Source organism: Dreissena polymorpha, chromosome 1, assembly GCF_020536995.1.
Source record: "Dreissena polymorpha isolate Duluth1 chromosome 1, UMN_Dpol_1.0, whole genome shotgun sequence".
Classification (NCBI taxonomy): Eukaryota; Metazoa; Mollusca; class Bivalvia; order Myida; family Dreissenidae; genus Dreissena; species Dreissena polymorpha.
In genome coordinates, this window is record NC_068355.1 from 36,141,257 (window position 1) to 36,156,505 (window position 15,249).

Sequence of the window (15,249 nt, forward strand, 5' to 3'; positions counted from 1 at the left end):
CCAGATATCTGGTTCTTGCGATTTCCATAATGCTGTGGATTAAGTTTCAATGATTTATTGCCCCAATGCTACATTTTACTATGACCTTGCTTTTGCTTGTATTGCTTATTATCATTATATTAATCACTATACAATGTAGTTTTCTTTTAAATCCATTTGATGCTGCATAAAGATATGCTCCAGAAAAAAGTGCTTAAAATTCATGTCCAATATTTGAGTTTATATCCTTAATAATGGCATTGAGCTTTGACCTGATTTTTTCGCAACAATTTTATATCATGCTCATCAATTTCACCAAGTTATTTCAAATATGATCCATATTACCAAGGTTCTGTAACAAACGCAGGACCACCTAACCTGTTAGTGTATTCCCATAATATGACGATTTTTTAAACAGTTATTTTTTTTTAATATAGCTCTCGCCCTCACATGCATTATGTCACAATTTTTATGTCATGCATATACGTTCTAAAAATGAACAATTTACATAAACTATCAGCTAACTTAACACATTGGAAAGGAAACACTGTGGCCCGTGCTCTTTCAAGTAATTTTGCTTCGCATCTTTTTCAAATTGCATATTTTTTACATAAGAATTGTAAGCTATATTCATGTGTATAATGTCATTTGTTTGTCTGGTTGTCTGACAATACTTTGTCTGCTCAAACGCAAAGTCAACGCAAGTCAAATCATATGGAACATTAACACAAAGAGGTAAACAAGAACTTTGTCATAAAATCCCCGCTTTGCTAGTCATTGCAGCAATGTCCATGGCTTAGTTTAATGGCACACAGAAGAGACAGAAATGATTCACTGCGCGCATAACATGTTTATTACACATCTTCACTTCATGTTTATTTGGTTATTTTAAGTGTCTTGAACATTAACACTTCATAGTGGCAATATTTTCAGTTTCAATTCGTTTGCTTGAAATATATGTAGACCATCCAAGGACCAGCGGACTCCAACATACAACGTCAACATTTGTTTTAGGGGTATAAAGATTTATATGTGTTCCTCTAAAATAAACAAGTAAGTTAATTATAGTATTGATGATACAATGTCGAATAATAATACAAATGAATATAATATATGGGAGTCGCTTTATTTTTTGCATAAACAAACATCACATACATGTACATGACTGAGCAACATTTAAATGTTGGACCATGTCCTTGTATAAGTCATGGAAACAAAAAAAACACTATATTGTTATAACTACATGTACATTTTTATAAATACTTATTATGAGTAACAAATTTGTCAAATATATAAACAGTACTCTTGGAAAACAGGGCTTAATGTATGTGCGTGGTTAGCCTTTGCAGCCTGCAAAGGATAATGAGGGAACACACTTTCTGCTTCTATGGAATTTTGCCATTAAAAAGTGTCTTCTTAATAAAAACCAGTTTAGGCAAAAAAGTGTTGACCCTTTAAAGCCTGTGCGGACTGCGTTTTCCCAGATCACGGCTCGTATGAATGTGCATTCCTTACATATACAGTTTGATTTCATTGAATACTGGTACCATCAGGATGGTTAAGGAAGAGATTATTCAAAAAGTTATAGGGTAATAATTCCAATATACACATGTAAGATGCATGTAACACGTGGATATTTAATCTGTTTGTATCCCACTGATTTTCACACACTTAAACCTATTTATAAACACCATATTAAGTTGAAAATAATGTGATGTAATCTTGCCACTTTACATATTTTTGTATGTCTCTCCAGTGTCATTTAAATGTAATTTAATTCTCAACATGCAGGAATCTTATACAATTAAAATTTAAATAGAGAAAAGACAATACTTAAATATAAAGCATGTTGATATTTTGTTATTTGTATTCCTTGCAAAACCAAACAAGAGCTGTTAGAGGACAGCGCGCTCGACTTTTCAAGTGCTTAACAGTATATTATAACCTAAGCCATCATGGGGAAATTGTTCAAATTATATAATAAGGTCAAGGTAATAGTTCAGGTATATTTTTCACAATCTATTGAACATTTGTAAAGACATAACACAAACTAATAAATTTTTTTCCAAGTTTGATAGCAATAGCTTGGGTGGGAAGTTTGGACGGTCCTTCAAAAATAAAGTAAAGAAATATTTATGCTTTTTGTAAAAATGTTTTAAATAAAAAAAATTCGTTTTGGGTTGGGAAGGGGGGTGAGAGGGGGTATGTGGGGTGTGGTCATTTATTAGACGATCTTTCAAAAATAAACAAGAGGGCCATAATGGCCCTGAATCGCTCACCTGAATAACCAAATACAATCCCAACCCAGATTTCATCAAGATAAACATTCTGACCAAATTCCATAACGATTGGATGAAAACTGTGACCTCTTTTGTCTACACATAGTTTTCCTAATATTTGACCTATTGACCTACTTTCTGACCCAAGGTGACCCAAATACAATCCCAACCCAGATTTCATCAAGATAAACATTCTGACCAAATTTCATAAAGATTGGATGAAAACTGCAACCTCTATTGTCTATACAAGGTTTTTCTATTATTTGACCTAGTAACCTAGTTTTTGACCTAGTGACCTAGTTTTTGACCCCAGATGACCCAAATACAATCCCAACCCAGATTTTATCAAGATAAACATTCTGACCAAAGTTCATAAATATTGGATGAAAACTGTGACCTCTATATACTGTCTACACAAACAAATTGTTGACGGTTTTTCTATTATTTGACCTAGTGACCTAGTATTTGACCTCAGATGACCCAAATACAATCCCAACCCAGATTCCATCAAGATAGAAAATCTGACCAAATTTCGTAAAGATTGGATGAAAACTGCGACATCTCTTGTCTACACAAGGTTTTTCTATTATTTGACCTTGTTTTTGACCTAGAGACCTAGTTTCTGACCCCAGATGACCCAAATACAATCCCAATCCAGATTACATCAAGATAAGATTCTGACCAACTTTCATAAAGATTGGATGAAAACGATCTCTATTGTCTATACAAGGTTTTCTATTATTTGACCTAGTTTTTGACCTAATGACCTAGTTTTTGACCACAGATGACCCAAATACAATCCCAACCCAGATTCCATCATGAATAACATTCTGACCAAATTTCATAAAGATTGGATGAAAACTGCGACCTTTATTGTCTACACAATGTTTTTCTATTATTTAACCTAGTTTTTGACCTCAGTTGACCCAAATACAATTTCAACCCGGATTTCAGCAAGATAAACATTCTGACCAAATTTGATAAAGATTGGATGAAAACTGCAGCCTCTAAAGTCTACACAAGGTTTTTCAATTATTTGACCTAGTTACCTTGTTTTTGATCCCAGATGACCCAAATACAATACCAACCCAGATTTCATCAAGATAAACATTCTAACCTAATTTCATAAAGATTGGATGAAAACTGTGACCTCTACTGTCTACACAAGCAAATTGTTGACGGACGCACACATGCATGCACATACGGACGCCGGACATCACAAGGTCACATAAGCTCACCATGTCACTTCGTGACAGGTGAGCTAAAAAGGAAAAAAAACTTTTTTTTTTTTTTGGGGGGGGAGGGGCAGGGATTCTGGGTTGGGGTATTGTTTGGGTGGAATCCATTGTGGTATTCAGGTAAGTGTTGTTTTGTCAAAGTATTAATAAAATCTGATCATAAATAAAGAAGTTATGTCAATGTAAGTAAAGAAATATGCATATTATAAGTGAAAAAAGGGCCATAATTCTTACAAAATGCTTGAAACAGTTGTCTGCTCTTATTTATAGATTGGGGTCATGTTGGTAAAGAAGTTTGCAAAATATGGAAGCAATATGTCAAGTGATGATGAAACTTTAACATAGATTAATTAATAATATGCATATTGTATTAATTAATAATATGCATATTGTAAGTGAAAAAAGGGCCATAATTCTTACAAAATGCTCAATACAGTTGTCTGCTCTTGTTTATAGGTTGGGTTCATGTTGGTAAAGAAGTATGCAAAATATTAAAGCAATATGTCAAGGAACAATGAAAATATTTGGGGTGGTACGCAAACTTTAACATTTGCACGCTAACGGTAACGCCGACGCTGGGGTGAGTAGGATAGCTCCACTATATATATTTCATATATAATAGTCAAGCTAAAAAATGTGAATTACACTTGTATCAATAGTGTGAATGTTGTTCTGTTTCTCATGATAAATTGATCAACATGCTTTCTCAAGGCAAAGTGTTGGCTGTTCAATCTCATACTCAATTTTTACAAAAAAATAGCAATTCTAAAAATAACTTAAAATAATTTAAATCAAGGCTAAGTGTTCTTGTGCCTACAAGGGCACTAAGAATTTTCCCCACACAATTCCATAGCCACTATAAGTACAATACCTTAAATACCTGGAACACATTTCACAAGTCTTGCAGCCATATGAAAAATAATCTTAATGTGCTCAAAACATTTATATAATAGCCTTAAGTTACTTATAAGACTAAGTTACAAGGCAAAAAATACATGAATGCATACATGTACAATGTAACAATCAAATCTGAATTTCGAATTTTAAATTCAAATAAATGATATATATATATATACATTAAAAACTAGATAAAGAAATAAAATAATGACAAATCTGTGTAGAAAAATGCACAAAAAATGTCCAGTGAATATCAAACAACCAAAAATATGTACTAGACATTCTATTTATTTTAAATGATATATTTACAGATGACAACATTGCAGTAAGAGTGGCTTTCTGTTGTAGTTTAAAATTGAATTGCATTTGTGGACAAAATTATGCTTTATTTTGTAATCGAAAAGCATTACTTCAAAATTGAATCATACAGAAAATGTACTGTAGTAACTGCTTTCAGTTACATAAAGACAATATGGGGATAATTTTAAACAGTTTTACAAAAGTAATTAGTATCACCATGTAATGGCAAAACCAGCAAAACATGGTACTAGCAAGAATTGCTACAGACTACATTTTATGAACTGTTCATGCTGTGCCTAATACTCGCCAAAGTTAATATGTGCAGTTAACTTGGCATGCTCCTGTGCCTCTTTCTGGCCAACCAAAGACTTGTTACAGATCAGGCACCTGAGGGTAAATTGTCCTACATCGGTGTACTGTCTAGACTGCTTGGATTCATTCGCAATGTCCAGAGCCTGAGCCAGAACACTGTCATCTTTTGTGGAAAAAATCGTTTTCACCGGTTCTCCAGGGACTAATGGCTCCAGGATCAGAGGGTCATAGTGAATGCCATCGTACAGGACAAGTACTCGACGCGGGTAATTTTTGTCTTCACCAAACCTGTCAATTCTGCCTGACTGAGTATCAACCACATCAATTTCTACTTCATAAGACTTGGATAGAATGGAGATCTCAATAGCACCACCCCATGAATCCTTTTTCCTAATCCATGCGCAATAATCTTTGCTACTTTTCCCGAGGATTGCAGAGTCATATGTAACTGGGTCACTCATTACAATACTGGCTATCAAATCACGCATCTGACTCGAAACACTTAAATCCACTTTGCCATTGTTCATAACGCAATCCACGCTGGTAAACAGGCAGGAATTGTCTGCGGGAACGACTTTTCGCATCAGCATTCCCGAAGTGTGCAGCATTTGATTTTGCAATGCATTATCAACAGTCTGCTGAGCTTGCTTACGAAGAGATGCATCTTCTTCAACTATCAGAGTATCTCCTGACCTAAATGGCAGGGTAGACAATTCATTGCATTCAGATGAGAGGTCCACAACTTTGGGTGGGAACCCTTGCTTAACTTTAATGCAGTCTCTGGGAATGTTTGTAGCTGCCTCTATCTGGTCTTTTAGTTTGGATATAGGGCATTTTAATGTTAGACCACTCAGAACATATTTTCCTGACTTCCATTGGCAGCGCAGATAAAGTGTCATCACTCTGAAAATATATTTCATAATTAAATAGTTTGTTGTTTTTGTTATTTTAAAAATAGAAGGTTTCACTAGCAACTAATTTGAACTAAAACAAAGTCAATACTTATGTTTTTAAAATCATTGTCTAGCTTCAGTAAAGTATTTTCACAAGACATTTGAAAATTACACTGTCAATGACTATAATTAATGTTTTAAGTATATTGTCTAGTTCCAGATGAAATGCAGCTAAGTATTTTCACTAGACATTTGAAAATGGGACGGGTAAAAAATTTCTTAAATATGTTTACAGATGAAAAAAATAACTTGATAAAAAAAACTGACTGCTGTACAATTTTACTTTCAAGTTCTAACCAAACACTTTTATTTTGCTTCTTCAAACATCATTTAATAATACAAAACCAATATAAAACAAGATGATTCTATTGGCTTTAGAGCGCTTAGCCCACTTTATCATATAAGGAATAAGTAAATATTTAAATTGAAAAAAACTATTTAAATATGTTCTGACCCACTTTTCATTAAAAAAAGTGCCACTCATCATTCTGCATACCGGTAAACGCATAAAAACTATATGTAATTGTTTATTTTGGTTCGGTGTCGCAGTCTTTGAGTGTAGTAATAGTGAAACTTAAGTACTCAGCAAAAACCCAATTATTAAGGTTTTATCTCAGATATTTTTGCTTTAGTAATCTAGCTTTCACTGAACAGTCTCGGAAGATGTTGAAAACTTGCCATAACGAGCTTTAAAACTTTATTTTGGCTGCAAGATTTACTCAAAACCTCTTATCATAAAATTGTTTGTAACATTTGCCACAACATCACATCTTCAACTCAAGATGGCTGGTTTTCTATTAGCCTCCAAGTAAAAAAGCAAAAGATTAGTGACAGCGCTGATTTATCTGAGAAGGAAAAAAGGATAGTCTATTATAGCGTGCTCCCAGAGCCTTTAAAAATTTTTGCTTTGGCAGCTCTAGGAGTTCATATGCACCCGTTCATAAAAACAATCACACAGATTTCATGAGCATCACTAAACAGATGTCGTTCGTTACCAATTAAGGAAAGTGATGAATAAACTTCACAAACACATTAAATTTACCTAATTGGCAACACAATGACGTTATCCTTTGCATGCAACCTTAAACAAGAGGGCCTGAAAGGCCCAAAGTTGCTCACCTGAGATAAAAAGAAATAACCTGTTCTTTACAGCCCAAGATATCAATGGAACAAATGTTCTAACCAAGTATCATGAAGAATGAACAACAAATGGCCGCTTGGCGGCCATGTTTTTTTTAACAGACCTGAACCATTTTTTAACTCTTCCACGATATGTCTAAATTTCGTAAAGATTGGGAAAAAAATGTGTCTTCTAGACTGTTCACATGTTGTCACTAGTATATACATATAAAGAAAACTGCCCCACTCCCTGGCGGCCATGTTTTTTCACTGATCACAACCATTTTCAACTCGTCCGAGACATCCACAAAACTAATGTTTTGACAAAATTTCATGATGATTAGGCAAAACACGTGACTTCTAGAGTGTTCACAAGCTTTTTTACTATATAAATATAAGAAAAAAGACCCCCCCTGGCGGCCATGTTTTTTTACCGATCCAAACCATTATCAAACTCAACTGTCTTATCCTGGTGTGGTAGTGTGGTCTCCTTCACTAACGCAAATGAACCGGTCACAGGATGGTTACAAGTTATGTAACTTTGTAAGCACTTATGTAATGCGGAAATATTTATTTGACAAACTCTTATTTCTGGTCAGGATGAATATACTGACTGGATGTAATTCAATTAAGTAAAGGTGATCAGTCAGGGATGCTTAAATACACTCAAAGAATTTATTTATAAGTGAAAACCAAGGTAGCTTTAACAAAAATAACTAATTTTTATTCCAAGAACTTGGTAAATGAAGAACAATGACAGGAAATTAAGAACAGGTACAAGCCAAGTCTAAAGAATCTAAGTAGCATTACAAAAATGAACAACATACAGCAAATAACTTAATGAATGTAAAAAGAAGTTCAAAATCTGTCAAAAAAAACTGATATAAATATAAGTTACTGTTAGTCTAGAAAGTGCTTCAAAAATCGGGTTTACAAAATAGGTCTAATTTAATCTAAAGAACAATATTTATGGAGATTAGGAAACTTCAGTGAATCAAATGCAAAAATAAGAACAATTTACTACAGTTATTGAAATAGAATAGTCTTTCTAACTTAGAAAATGCCAAATAAAAATAATCTAAATAATAAGAATAATTTAGAAAATAATGCCAAAATGTCTTGATGCTGGTGTTAAAAATAATTTAGAGTTTAATTTTTTCAAAATTCCAACCTTTCTCAAGAGCTGTTAACTTTTCAAGAAAGCATCAAGAGGTGTTTAACTCAGCCAAAACAGCTTATTTTATACAGTTCAGAAGAGTAGTCAATGGCAGAGTAGTCAATTTTCTCTCTGAACAGTGCATTTATCAATGATCAATATATTCCCAAATTCCAGAGCAGAACTAAAAATAGATTACTGAACCAGGTTAAACAAGGGAGATAAATACTGCATAAATACTGCTAAATCATGTACATGTTGTCTTTCTTTCAGTTATCTCTTAGTTGAAAGGCTTATCATAAGTGTCAATGACTAAAACAGTTATGTTAACTATGAAAATTCTGTGTTATGAAAAATTACATAACACAGTTAATGACACATAATATTGACATAATAAAACCAAACCTTACTACACAGGAAACCAATGTTCTGACCAAATTTCATGAAGATTGAGCAAACTAGAAAGTTAACAAGATTTTACTATAGCCATATATAGCCATATAAGGAAAAATGCCCCGCCCCTTGGCAGCCATGTTTTTCAAGCCAAGGTTACCATTTTTGAACTCATCCAAGATATCATTGGGACAAATCAGATGAGCAAGTTTCATGAAGATCGGAAAATAAATGTGGCCTCTAGAGTGTTAACAAGGTTTTACAAAAGCCATATAAGGAAAATGCCCCACCCCCTGGCGGCCATGTTTTTCAACCAACTGACATCATTTTTTAACTTGTCCAAGATATCATTGGGATGAATCTTCTGACCAAGTTTTATGAGGATCGGACAATAAATGTGGCCTCTAAAGTGTTAACAAGATTTTGCTATAGGCATATATAGCCATATTAGGAAAAATGCCCTGCCCCTTAGCAGCCTTGTTTTTCAAGCAAACGTAACCATTTTCGAACTCATCCAAGATATCATTAAAACCAATCTTCTGACCAAATTTCATGAAGATTGGACAATAAATGTGGCCTCTAGAGAGTGAACAAGGCAAATGTTGACGTCGCACAACGGACAACGCACGACGGACAAAAGGCGATCACAAAAGCTCACCATGAGCACGTTGTGCTCAGGTGCGCTAAAAACATGACGATATTTCAACACACTATTCTTGCTGACACTTTCATTTTGAAATTTCTAACAGTGTTAATATTCGACTACTGTGCAAAAAGATTGGTGTACTGAGTCCTGACCGACAGCGACAACAGAACAGTTCCGGATATGATGGATATTTGTACAAAAGAATAACGCAGTAAATAAAAAGCAATTATTTCTTGCTTTAATGGTACCATTTGCATAAGTTTGTGCTTTAAACTGGTAAACGTTGATACGTTTTTGCAGTATCAGTGTTCCTTAGCCTTTGCACCTTTGGACAAAAGACGGCGCATTGCTACTCTCAGTAACCCTTTGGATTATAAAGCTGAGAGTTGAATTATTGCAACAAGAAACAAGAGCACCGCCTTGCGGGTGCAGACCGCTCATCTATTCTCTTTTTAAAGGCGAAGGGACTCTCATTTTCAATCACAAAGGAGGGAGGGGTGGATTGAAGAGGGGTGTATAGTGTGGGGTTGTGGACATTTATTACATTATCTTCCAAAAAAGCGAAAAAAAAAAAAAAACAAGATGTGTTTGTGAAACACTATGTCCCCCTATATGATGTTTGACATTGTAGGATGACCTTGACCTTGTGAAGGATGACCTTGACCTTTCACCTCTCAAAATGTGCAGCTCCATGAGATACACATGCATGCCAAATATCAAGTTGCTATCTTCAATATTGCAAAAGTATTCATAAAATAAGCGATTTGGGCCACATATATTTGACCTCTGACCTTGAAGGATGACCTTGACCTTTCACCACTCAAAATGTGCAGCTCCATGAGATGCACATGCATGCCAAATATCAAGTTGCTATCTTCAATATTGCAAAAGTATTTATAAAATGAGCGATTTTGGCCACATATAATTGACCTCTGACCTTGAAGGATGACCTTGACCTTTCACCACTCAAAATGTGCAGCTCCATGAGATACACATGCATGCCAAATATCAAGTTGCTATCTTCAATATTGCAAAAGTATTCACAAAATGAGCGATTTTGGCCACATATATTTGACCTCTGTCCTTGAAGGATGACCTTGACCTTTCACCACTCAAAATGTGCAGCTTCATGAGATACACATGCATGCCAAATATGAAGTTGCTATCTTCAATATAGCAAAAGTTATTGCAAAATGTTAAAGTTGGCGCAAACAGACCAACAGACAGACCAACAGACAGACAGACAGGGCAAAAACAATATGTCCCCCACTACTATAGTGAGGGACATAAAAATCGGGGGGTGGGGGGTGGGGGGGGGGATGGGGGGGGGGGGATTTTTTGGGTGCGATGGTTGGACGGTATTTCAAACATAACCGTTTAAAAAAAAAAATTGGGGGGGGGGTGGGGTATAGTACGAGGGTGTGGTGGTAATTTGTGAGATGATCTTAAAAAAACAAAACAAAAAAAACAAAAACAAAAAAATTGGGGGTGGGGGGTGTGGGGGGGGGTGGGGGGGGGTATAGTGTGAGGGTGTGGTGGTCATTTGTGAGATGATCTTAAAAAAAAAAAAAAAATAGGGGGGGGGGGGAGGGGGGGAGGGGGGGAGGGGGGGAGGGCACGGGGGATGGTTTGGGTGGAGTCTATTGTGGTATGTCAGGTAAGAGTAGTTTTGTCAAAGTATCAATCAAATCTAAGCATAAATAAAGAAGTTATGGCAATTTTAGCAAAATTTAATAATTTGACCTTCAGAGTCAAGGTCATTCAAAGGTCAAGGTAAAATTCAACTTGCCAGGTACAGTAACCTCATGATAGCATTAAAGTATTTGAAGTTTGAAAGCAATAGCCTTGATACTTAAGAAGTAAAGTGGATCGAAACACAAAATTTAACCATATATTCAAAGTTACTAAGTCAAAAAAGGGCCATAATTCCGTAACAATGACAACCAGAGTTATGCAACTTTTCCTTTTACTGAACCCTTATGATAGTTTGTGAGTGTTCCAAGTATGAAAGCAATATCTATGATACTTTAGGGGTAAAGTGGACCAAAACACAAATCTTAACCAAATTTTCATTTTCTAAGTATAAAGGGCCCATAATACCGTCCAAATGCCAGTCAGAGTTACATAACTTTGCCTGCACGGTCCCCTTATGATAGTTAATAAGTGTTGCAAGTATGAAAGCAATAGCTTTGATACTGTAGGAATAAAGTGGACCTAAACACAAAACTTAACCAAATTTTCAATTTTCTAAGTATAAAAAGGGCACATAATTCTGTCAAAATGCCAGTCAGAGTTACATTACTTTGCCTGCACAGTCCCCTTATGATAGTTAGTAAGTGTTGCAAGTATGAAAGCAATAGCTTTGATACTTAAGGAATAAAGTGGACCTAAACACAAAACTTAACCAAATTTTCAATTTTCTAAGTATAAAAAGGGCACATAATTCTGTCAAAATGCCAGTCAGAGTTACATTACTTTGCCTGCACAGTCCCCTTATAATAGTTAGTAAGTGTTTCAAGTATGAAAGCAATAGCTTTGATACTTAAGGAATAAAATGGACCTAAACACAAAACTTAACCAAAATTTTCAATTTTCTAAGAGTAAAAAGGGCACATAATTCTGTCAAAATGCACGCCAGAGTTATCTAACTTTGCCTGCCCAGTCCCCTCATGATAGTAAGTAAGTGTACCAAGTTTGAATGAAATAGCATTGACACTTTCTGAGAAAAGTGGACCTAAACGCCAAACTTTACCAAAATTTTCAATTTTCTAAGTATAAAAAGGGCACATAATTCTGTTAAAATGCACGCCAGAGTTATCTAACTTTGCCTGCCCAGTCCCCTCATGATAGTCAGTAAGTGTACCAAGTTTGAATGCAATAGCATTTATACTTTCTGAGAAAAGTGGACCTAAATGCAAAACTTAACCGGACGCCGACGCCAACGCCGACGCCAAGGTGATGACAATTAATAGCTCATAATTTTTTTTCAAAAAATAGATGAGCTAAAAAGGAAGGCTTATGAAAGTCAACAAGAAACATCCTTCCGAAATTCCTGGAAGACAGTATATAAGTGGCTGCAATACAATGATGACAAAAAAGGAAAAGTTGTTCTGTTTGTCCTTAAACAAAAAGAAGAGTTAGTGTTAAAATCTAACACTGAAAGCTGTTAAGAAGCACAGCAGTTCAATTACCAGGAGACTTTGAGTTTGATACGAGCCTACATGATATTCATTGCTGGTGCAAAACACTAACATTAACCAGCTTTAGAGGATATTAAATAAAAACATCCATGTGTATATATAAACATCAAAAATCTTAATCTTCGGACTACTTAAGTATGTTAGGGCCCCTAGGTTTCAATAGTATATATAGAGAATACTAGGTCAATGACGAATAAAGCAAAGTTTATTTTGTGAGGCTTAGAAAATCTGAACCCAGGCTTGGTGAAATTGAAAAAACTGTGCTGGTCATCCGGACAGGCATTTCAGAAAATGTGCCGGTCCGTAGAAAATTTTGCCGGACCGAAAAAAACAACAACACAACTATGTACATTGACATAAACTCTTTATTTTAGCTCAACACTGCCAGTGCATTATCTTAATAAGATGACAGTTTTTCGGTGTAAATCAATTCGTCTTGATACAGATAGTCTGGACAATCTTCTTCAATTTCCATATCTTCTTTAGTGTCACACAGTTGAGCAATCTCCTTTTCGAATAAAATTGCGGTTAACGGACACTAACTTGTACAATGTAAAATGATAACATTTTTTTGGAGACCTATGACGAGTGCATGTTATAAAGATATCACTAGAACATTGTTTATATTTTATAAACAACCTTTCAAAGCAATGCTTTATAAAGAAATTAATATTTTAATGTCCTTATCTACCCGCAAAAACATGTCAAAGATATCAAGATATGTTGTGTTAGAACGCAGTTGCCGATTTTGCGACTAAGTTTGAAGAATGTGTTGTGCAACCAGTTGGATTTGCTAATTGTACGTAACAAACTTATTGCACATATCAAACATTGAGTGATTTCCTTTTCATGATGTAGTAAGGGGTTTGCTCTTCAATTTTCAACTTTGAAAAAAAAATGATTTGTTTGCATTCATTTCACATTTTGCCGGTCGCCAGGAACGACATTCTTGTTAAACCTGCCAGACCAAATGGAAATCTGCCGGTCAGGACCGGCGGACCGGCAATTTCGCCAAGCCTGTGAACCACGAGCCTTGGCGAGTGGTTCAGATTTTCGTACCAAGCAAAATAAATTTTGCTTTATTAGGCACCAACCTATTATTCGATTTATCCATTCAATTTTCTTAGCTGTAAATTATTTCTTTAAAATTAGAATAGGAAAATAGAACTACACGGAAAATCCCAAAGTTATTTCAAGCAATCATTGTTTCATTATTTTAATCGTGCCGAGCCTAATACATTACAAAAAGATCAGTAACTAACCTGTTTTTCTCTTTATCATACCTCTACGTCCCTGATTTTTAAGAAATAATAAACATAACACACTAAACAACTGCAGCTTTAGCGTGAAAGAACATGCATTGTATTGTATGACGTGTTAATAATGACGTCATGAGTACGCGCACTTAATATTTGTAAATAATGTTTTTTTGCTTTTTGAGTTGCATTATTTGTTAAAAATATATTACATCTTGGTATCAAATTGTTTGTTTTGTTAAATCTGATTCGATTTTACTAAAAATGATTACTTTATAGTTGATTCCGAGTAATATGATTATGACCATTCTCCGCCGCGTGTGACAGCTATATTTAAGCACTGCCGAAATAGAGGAAAATTTATTCCACAGTGATTTATTTCGACAATGCATGTCTGATGATGGGATAAATATTCTTTATTTCCTCCGATATCGAAGATTCGAAATACATAGTTATACTTATACAATAATCACAAATAATCACAAGGCATGTTTAACAAAGTTCAACACTTCGTTTTTATATAAAAACAGCGATGTGCGATAATCATTTTAAAGAGCACAAGTGTGTGCAGTAATCATCCTTTGCAAGCAAACTTAACCTTATCTTAATATTTGTAGAGAAACAAATTCTTGTAACTGCAACTTTTCCACTCGCTGTAAACTTCCGGTCGAGGCTGTTGTTGTCGTGTCTACCAAACACTGATATATAAGCGACACTCTGATTGGCTAACGGAACAACTGAAGCGGTAAATTAAAAAATATAAATTACAATAATGTTATTTTTGACATAAAAACTTACACGCAATCCAATCAAAGCTAGAAAGAAAACGATTTTTATTGACAAGTTAAATTAATTTATGTGAGAAATGTCAACGAGAGTCAGATTTTTTATCAAATTTTATCAAAGTAAACATATAATTATATAATTAGATTACGTTAACGCTGTGTTGCATCCCGAAAGTTGTTTACATAGCGTGACTTCACTTGACGTTGCAACGTAATATCAGCAAAAAGTAATTGGTCAGTCAATCAAAACGTAGCCGATGAAAACGCTCAAAAACGCTCAAAAAGCTGTATGACGCATTTTTAAAGTGATATTATGGGCTTTTTTCACTGTTGAATTGAGCTGAAAAGAATTAACAGGTAAAAAGAGTTAGTTAAAATATGATTACTTACCAATATCTGCAACTCATCTTGCTTCAAGTTGTTTATAAAAAATATATATTATATTCGATATTTTACATGACTGGTGAGTCCTCTAAGCCGAAATGATCCGTAAAACAAAATAGTGTTTTTGTGTCGTATGAACGAATCTGCACTAGTACGTAACTTAGATTCACATCGTAAATCGAATTATTTCTGTCGTCAGTTGTCAAAACGAAAGTACGGTTGGTATTTAAATGTATTATTTTTCTCTTTCCGAGATATTGTTTTAGTTTGTTGATGTTGCATTAAAGGGAACGTCCAACAGATTTTGGCATGTATTGAAGCTTGTCATTGAATGCTTTATATTGATAAATTT

The 15,249-nt window shown here is 34.7% G+C and overlaps 1 protein-coding gene across 4 annotated transcripts; it reads right to left on the reverse strand.

Moving 5' to 3' along the window:
- Positions 1-1,086: 1,086 nt before the first annotated feature.
- On the reverse strand, positions 1,087-14,726 carry LOC127876728 (ubiquitin thioesterase OTU1-like). 4 transcript variants are annotated; one of them, XM_052422162.1, is made up of 3 exons: positions 14,663-14,726; positions 14,327-14,465; positions 1,087-5,908 (listed from the first exon to the last, which is right to left on the reverse strand). In XM_052422162.1, exon 3 carries the CDS (start codon positions 5,902-5,904, stop codon positions 4,990-4,992), a length of 915 nt encoding a protein of 304 aa, XP_052278122.1. In that variant the 5' UTR covers positions 5,905-5,908; positions 14,327-14,465; positions 14,663-14,726; the 3' UTR covers positions 1,087-4,989. The 4 variants fall into 4 exon arrangements, with proteins under 4 accessions (XP_052278122.1, XP_052278131.1, XP_052278137.1 ...); XM_052422171.1 differs by lacking the exon at positions 14,327-14,465 and having other exon boundaries at positions 14,663-14,725; XM_052422177.1 differs by lacking the exons at positions 14,327-14,465; positions 14,663-14,726 and adding an exon at positions 14,527-14,630.
- Positions 14,727-15,249: the final 523 nt, after the last annotated feature.